An 8,200-nucleotide genomic window follows, 5' to 3' on the forward strand; every position below is an offset into this window, starting at 1 on the left:
TTGGTTATCACTTTCTACACTAGTTTGGATATTGTTTTTAGGTGTTTAAGATCTTCTCTTTAGCAGTTATCATTTATCTCATTCATTTTCTCCAACCAAATACAATTCAATGTCAATCTCTAGCTCTGGAAAAAAAGTCATCTTTTTTCTTTGTTCTGACTAAGGTTACCCATAAAATGTTTCAAAACTAGGCAATAATGTTACTCAAACACATCTGTGCTTTTCTCTGATCAGCAATCCTTTTCCTCAATCTCTAAATGGTATTTATCTACCAGCCTACCTCTACACATTTCTACACTACTCCAATAACCTTCCACTGTTGCTCTCACCTATCTATAAACACCCTTCCAATCTCAGTTGGGCCCTCCACACCTACCAGTCCTTGCACTTGTCTTTGGTCAGTTTCCTCAGTCACCATTTCCAATCTACCTCACTCCTCAAAACTCTAATTGATTGTCTCACTCCCCTCTAATATAGGATGGCCTAATCTCCTAATAGAAAACATTTAGGAGTACCTACTCTATCCTAGAAGGCTAAATACTTTATATGCATTATTTCATGCAGTTTTTCTAACAATCCCATGAGGCTGGTGGTAGTAGCAACATTTTACCCATGAGAAAAGGTTCAGTTAAGAAGGGAAAGAAACAGTTCTCAAGTGCACAAAGGTATTAAGTGAGAGCCAGGACTCTAATCCAGGTCCCAATACAGCGCCCAGGCTCCTAAACATTATCTGGCCGCCTACTTCACATGAGAACAGTAAGACAAAAATAATGTATTCACTCACTTATTTATTACATAATAATGAAAAGCCTTTATGCTAGACCCTATTTATTTGCTGAGAACACAGCAGGGGGAAAAAAAAAAAGCTCCTGCTCTCATGGAGTTTATATTCTCCAACATACTACACATACATGCAATTGATACCCTCATGTATCATGACCCCAACTATCCTTAACATCTAGTCTTCAAAACTCAATTTAAAGCCTCTCCTCCTCAAAGTCCTTTTTGCCCACTGATTAGTATCTCTTCAATTTTTCTAGCACTCTGCCAGTACTTCTTTGATATTTATTACTTTGTCTTTATCTCCTCCAAAGGATAGTAAGATTTTCAGTGATTAGATGTCTGGATTTTATCTTGGATTTCTCACAATTCCATGGTAGTCCTATACTTAGTAACTGATAAATACTGCAGCCATCTGTCTTCCCCTTGGTATATTACAGCCATCTTAACCAACTTTCTCTCCGAGGAAGCAGGTATTGGGCAGTAATTTCCACTGATTGTCAGCTGCTGTTTATAGTTTTGGTCTTGCCCTATGAAAAACTAATTTACACTTACATATGCCTCCCTTTCATCTGTCTGCCTTGAAAAACAAAAAGTGTAAAGAACACATTACAAAAATACAAAGTTTGGCTGGTCTAGAAGCACTTTTTCAAGCAGCTAGTAAAGGATTTCAAGAGGGTCTTTTTCTATTCATTGATCTTTCCTTAATTACCCTCCATTATCCAAAAAAGGAAACAGAAGGCAGAGGGCTGTTTTTTCCAAGCGCGACAATAAAGATGTAAGTACATACTATAAAGAAAACTCAAGGGAAAAATATATCCTTTCAAGACAAAACTTTATATGGCAAGACATTCATGAACATTTCTTTAAAATAAACTTTGCTGTTTCCTAGTATCAACAACTTTAGAGTTGTCTGTAAGTGTTTAGAAAAGGTTGATATGAATTTGAGGATTATATATGTCCAATGAACCATAAGTACCAGGAAGAGTTGAAAAGTCATCAGAACAATTTAATGTTTCTTTGTAGGGCTTTTTTGTTTTATTGCTGTTGAGACACACAAAATCTAGAGTACCCTAAGTAGACTTAGGTTTTAATCTTCTTCCAGAAACAGAATTCATTTATTTTTCTGGCCAATATTCTAATTCCCTCGTCACAGTAATATTACTTTCTTATAATTATTAAAATGCATCAATTTTCCAATAAACTACGATATAACTAAGCCTAATATTTCAAAACTTTTAGAACTGAGACATATTTCAACGTACAAACTTTTTCAAGATACCTTGAGTAGCTAAATGAACGTTTAACGACAAATTCAGATCACTCGAAGTCTATACATCTGTATACTGAAAAACAACTTTTAAGTTAAAAATTGTGGGATTGTTATTTTTCGGGTTCCCCTCCCCATCCGACAAACTATGCTACACCTCTAGGAAGTGGCTATTTACCGAAACACCAGTTAAACCCAATGCAAAAGAACTCACAACTTCACGGAAACTAAGGTGCTAGATATTTAAGAAAATCATTCCTGGGAGTTATTCGGCAAGCAAAAACACAAAGCCAAGGCCATTATCCTACAGTGTCCGAAAGAAAAATAAAAATCTCTAACAGTCCAATTTGCTTTTAAAAGCCGGCCAGAAGTTAAGCTCGCTCAAGTATTACCACAGCGAAGCCAGCCAATCGTCAGCTTCCGAGAGGAAAGACGCGGAAGTCCCTACGGCACTGGCACCTCAAGAAGTGAAGCAGAGGCCACCCTCCTTCCCTGAGTATCATACTGTCACCTCAGCCCTACTCGCAGCCGAATCCCACGGTACTAATCAACAGGGACGACGCTAAATCACCAGCAGGTCGTTACTGCCGAACTCGGGACCAAACTCCGGGCCGCCTCACACGTGTGTCAGGCCTAAGGCTACCGCCACCGCCTTTCGGCCTTGCCCCGCAACTCACGAGCTCCCAGGCCTTCCCCGCGCTCAAAGATCCCCTCACCTCCTTTACGGAGAGAAACTCAAGCAACGGAAAGACTAAATGCCGATCCAAAAAGTGCGCGATGCGAGTAGTCAAGTCGTACTCCGCCATCTTGCCAAGGAAAAGGAAAGTGTGCGCTCGCTAAAACTTTATTGATAGAGCCGACAAACAGACAGACCCCGTACTGCGCATGTACGGTGGTGAAACCAGCCAAAGAAAAGGGGCGGCGCTCAGCCTCGAGCGCTCAGAGAACAATGGCGCATGCGCAAGAGTTCTCCCGCCCTCCCTTCTTTCGGGCAACCTTCAGAGTGGGTAGGGCGGCGGGCAAAATTCCTAATGTTTTCAAGTTTGCCGGTGTCCTGTAATCCGTTCCGTTAACAAATACTGAAAACTCAGAATTGATTGCTGAGACTGTCGCTTGCATTGGAGATGCAGCAGACGACAAAATAATGAAGCCGCTGCTCTCTAGAAACTTAGGTAGGAGAAATAGCTGAGCTTTTATTTGGCATATAGTAATCTTTTTGTAAGCGTTTGTTAAATTAAGGTAGGATAGTTTTCTAGGCAGAAAACACATGAAATAATTCCAGATTATAGTAGAAGCCATAACTTAGTGTTGTGGGCGGTGCCAGGTTGGGGGCTTTTAACTAGGGTGTTTACAGAAAACTCCGGGTAACAGTTTAGCCTAGGATTGTAATAAGAGAAGGAAGTGACCAAAGTTAGAGCCTAGATAAAACCATGCCTGGTGGAATGCACTGCAAAGACAAAGGCCCTGAGACAGGAAACGATTTAGTGCGTTTCAAAAACTGAGTATCCTGTGACTGTAGAGTGAGGTTAAAGACTTTGAGAAGGGCCAGGTCATGATTAAGGTAAAGAATGTGTGTTTTATTCTAAGTACTCTTAAGAATTCTTTGTTAGTTCCTTATCATCTTTCAGGTCTTTTCAGTTTGGAGTGCCTTGGGGTCTTGGACCTCTTCACTATCCAGGCCACTGCCCTAGGTGATATCTCCCAACCTAATGGCTTTAAGTGTAATCTACACATATGACAACTCCCAAATTGTAGCCCAAACACAGACTATTAGTTAACGACAGACCCCACCTGTATCCATCTCAACATTAGTATGTCCAAAACCAAATTCCCCATGTAGTTCATCAAAACCTGCTCCTTTTACACTCTTCTCCACCTCAGTGAATGCCAACTCCATCTGTCCAGTTGCTCAGACCCAAAACCTTTGAGTTATCCTTGACTTTTTTCTTTCTCTTATACACTACATTGACTCTACCAACAAATCCTCTGGTTCTACCTTTAAAGCATATCCATATCCAATCAGTTCACACCACCCACAAAGTTAACCCTTACTCCAAACCGTCATCATCTCTTGCTTTGATTTTTGGAATAGCCTATTTACTAATCATCTTGCTTCCCCTCTTTTCATCCTGTGGTTTACTCTCCATACAGCAGCAGAGTGACTTTTAAAAGTCAAGTTATGCTCAAGCCTTGTTCTGTCACTCAGAGTAAAAGGTATAAGTCTTAAAATAGCCTAAAAAGTCCTAGATCATCAGGACCCATTTCCTCTCTTACCTCATCTTTTACATCTTCTTCTCTTACTCATTCTACCACAGCCCTAAGAAACTACTAATCTGTCTGGTAGATTTTCCTATTCAGGACTTCATATGAATGGAATAATATAGCCTTTTGTGTCTGACTTCTTTCACTATGGATAATATTTTCAAGGTTCATCCAAGTTGTAGCATGTATCAGTACTTCATTCATTTTATGGCTGAATAATATTCCTTTAAATGGATATACCACATCTTGTTTATCCATCCATCCACTGATGGACATTTGGGTTATTTCTACTTTTTTTTTTTTTTTTGGCTACTATGAATAATGCTGCTGTAAACATTCATGTACACATATGTTTTCAGTTCTTTCGGGTATATATTCAGAGATGGAGTTGCTGGGTTATATAATAACTCTATGTTTAATTATTTAAGGAACTGCAAGAGTATACTATAATTTTGCAAGATGTTACCAGTGGAGGAAACTGAGTAAAGGGTACATGGAATCTTCTATATTGTTTCTTACAACTTCATGTGAATCTACTATCTCAGAATAAAAGTTTAATTAAAAAAATGATTCCTAACCTTGGCCTTAAGAAACGGGATACCTACTGGTGACTAGTAAAAGTGAGAGGGAGGTGGCAAAGGAATATGATGAGTGCTAAAATCCGGAATTCTGTTTCAGACAGAATAAGATCCCTATTAACTATCCAAGCAATGATGTCTAGTATGGAAATAGAGATGCTATTCTGGATCGGTTGATATAGTTGTTAATTACTTACCATGCATGTAACTTTATACTAGCTATTTTCAAGGATTTGGGAGTATAATATGATCTCTGCCATAGCGTCTTTACAGTATTATTGGGAAAGCAAGGCTGAATTCTATGAAGCAGAGAAGTAATTATAGTATAGGCTGCTATATTGTAGGGGATAGTCTTTGTAGCCTCTAAAAGTTGAGAAATGATAGTTGTAAAGTTTCCTGGAAGCCCAGAGACTAAAGTTGTAATAGAATATCAACAGGAAAAGAGGAATTAAAGAGGGAAATAGCAGGTACTGAGGATTACAGCAGAACTGAGCTGCAGCAGAAGAAGGAAGGAAGCAGGTGGAAGCATGGAAATGAGCCAAAAGGGAACAGAGAACATCTTTGAGAAGCAGAAGAAAATAAGATGTAATTCAATCTGATTAACACTTTTGCCATATGCAAAGTACTAAGCTGGGTGTTAACGGGAATATATAATCAGTAAATGCTAGTCTCTGGCCACAGGAGCTTTCACTCTAATAAGCAGCAATTATTCATTCATTCATTCATTCAATATAAATTGAATACTTACGATGTGTTGAGCACTATTCTAGGTCCTGAGAATACAGCAGTAAAGAAAACAAACTGGCTTTTCTAAAGCAGCTTATATTCAAGTGGGAGGAGACAGATAAAAACATATTAACAAATATATAATTTGTCTGGTGGTGATAAGTGCTATGAAGAACAAGACATAAGGTAGAAGTTAGACAATGATGGGAAAAGGTTGCTAATTTCTAGAAAGTGGTCAGGGAAGGCCTCTCTGATAAAGTAGAATTTGAAAAGAGATCTGAAGGAAGTGAGGGTACCTGTGGCTGCCCATCGAAGAAAAATTCCAGATGAATGAACACTAAGTTTAAAGGCACTGAAGCAAAAGTGTGATTGGTGAGGAATAGCAAGGAGACTTGAAATTCAGTGAATTAGTGAAATTTTGAATATATTTTGAATGCAGAGCTAGCAAAATTTGCTAATGGATTAGATGAAAAGGAGAAGGGTCAAAGATGACTCCAAAGTCTAGAAGAACTGAGAGGCCATTTACTAAGATGAAGGAGAGAGTGATAGATGCATGTTTTAGAGGAGGGAAATCAAGAGTTAAGTTTTGGATGTATTATGTTTGGGATGCCTATTAGACATCTAAGATGAAATACTGATTAGGCATATAAATCTAAAACTTAGGAAAAAGGTAACAGCTTGAAATAGAAAACTAGATCTTGTCAACCTCTTGATGAAATTTAGAACCATGGGACTGGATGAGATCAAAGTATGAGTATGTTTGGAAAAGAGATAAGGAGGGCTAAATCTTAGGCACTTCAACTTGTAGAGGTTGGGACAATTCATATCAAGTAAAGAAGTTGGAGAAAGACTGGCCAGGATGTGGAGGAAAGAAGAGAAGGAATAAGAGAAAGTGGTGTTCCAGGCACTGAAGAAGGAGATTGGTACAGGAGCAATGAGTTATGTGAAATGGTACAGCTAGTTCAAGGTGACAACTGAATATTGCTCTTTTGCTTTGGAAAAATTCAGGTTATTGTTGACTTTGGTAAGAGCAATTTCAGTGAGCGGTGGATGAAAGTCTGTTTGATGTGAGCTCAAAAGATGGGAGGAGAAAAGGGAAACAACATATACAAACAGATCTTTTGAGGAATTTTACTAGAAAGGGAAGCAGTGAAATGGAATGACAGATGTTCAGTCTAGGGAGGGTGTTTTAAAAGATGTGAGTATGCTGATAGACATGATACAATAGTTATGTAAATAACTATAAGGGAAGGATAGAGTATTACAGCAAGCTGCAGGGAATATGAGAAGAGCCTGGGGTCCCAATCACACTGTCTCCAAACAGAGAGGTTGATTCTCCATGGGGTTAAAGGTAATGGAGAAAGCTTGGGGGATTGGATTTGGTATTGGGACTGCTGACTTTTACAACAGCTATGGGAGAAAGCATTACAGGTGGTTCAGGAACAATCTGAACACTATAGAGACACAAAAACAGAAGAATGTAAGAAATACTTGAGAAAGACAACTTGGGAAGTTAACTGAAGACTGAAGACTATAGGAGAGGGTATGCCAGAAAAGACAACAGTAGGGCCAAATAGTAGAAAGCTTATATGAGGAATTTGAAATTTATCAAGGTCATGAAGAGCCTTAAAGTGTGTTTGAGTGTGAGAGTGACTAATCCTATCTGTGTTTCAGGAAGGTAATTCTAACAGTTGTGTGGACAGTGGGTTGGATAGGTGAAATGCAGCCAGGCTGTGGAAGATCTTCAAAACCAGACTGGGAAACTTGGATTTGATCAGATAGGCAATAGGAGCCACTCATTAAGTTCTTAAATAGAAAAAGACATGGAGACAGTGGTGTTTTGTCCTCTAAAATTAAACTGGAAGTGATTTACAAGATGGATTAAAGTGGTGACAGATTGGAAACTCTGATTTGCCTGGCTTTTCCCCTGGAATTTTCCTTGCTGGTTTGTGAAAATATCTTGTTGTTTTTTATAAGAGAGATTTAGCCTCAAATATGGAAAATCTGACTTTCATGCTTTAGTCTCTTCCTAGTGTTTTAGTTAAAAAGAGATATTACAGACGAAGGACAGGCAAGGCCTCACCTGGTAGGATCTAGGTGGTACCAGGTGAAGACTTTGATTCTCATACATTTATCAGATATTGACAGAACACTCTCCATTTGCTGATCACCGGCAGGCTCTGGGGAAACAAACGAAACGAATCCCAGCCCAAAAGGAGTTTATGGTTTAGTGGGGGTGACAAGCATGTAAAATGTAAACATAGCGCAATGTGAAAGAGTCTATGCAGAGTGTCCAGAGGAGAAAGTGATCTGCTGCCAAAGGAAGTTGGAATTTTATGGGGAAGGTAACGTTTGGCTACCTCTACCTGAATAGATGTGCAGCTGGCTAAGAAAAGGGGAAAGAATGTTTCAGGCAGAGGGGAGAGCAGGCACACATGCTTGGCCTTGAGAGAAAGCATAGTGTGATCGAAGGCTTTGAGAAGGTCTTTGTGCCAAGAGGGTAGCATGTGTGATGCTGAGTGGCAGGACATGAGTCTGCACTGAGGGGTCAGGGCTGAATTGTCAAGGGCTCTGTAGACTATAC

The 8,200-nt window shown here is 39.3% G+C and overlaps 1 protein-coding gene across 1 annotated transcript in view; it reads right to left on the reverse strand.

Annotated features, from left to right (window-relative positions):
• Positions 1–2,924, reverse strand: part of EIF3E (eukaryotic translation initiation factor 3 subunit E) — a 40,318-nt gene extending 37,394 nt beyond the window's left edge. Inside the window, exon 1 of the mRNA XM_010955831.3 lies at positions 2,767–2,924. Within this exon, the coding sequence (XP_010954133.1) occupies positions 2,767–2,856 (90 nt within the window). The 5' untranslated portion in view covers positions 2,857–2,924. The remainder of the gene's footprint in view (positions 1–2,766) is intronic.
• Positions 2,925–8,200: the final 5,276 nt, after the last annotated feature.

This window comes from Camelus bactrianus, chromosome 25, assembly GCF_048773025.1.
Source record: "Camelus bactrianus isolate YW-2024 breed Bactrian camel chromosome 25, ASM4877302v1, whole genome shotgun sequence".
NCBI classification, from domain to species: Eukaryota; Metazoa; Chordata; class Mammalia; order Artiodactyla; family Camelidae; genus Camelus; species Camelus bactrianus.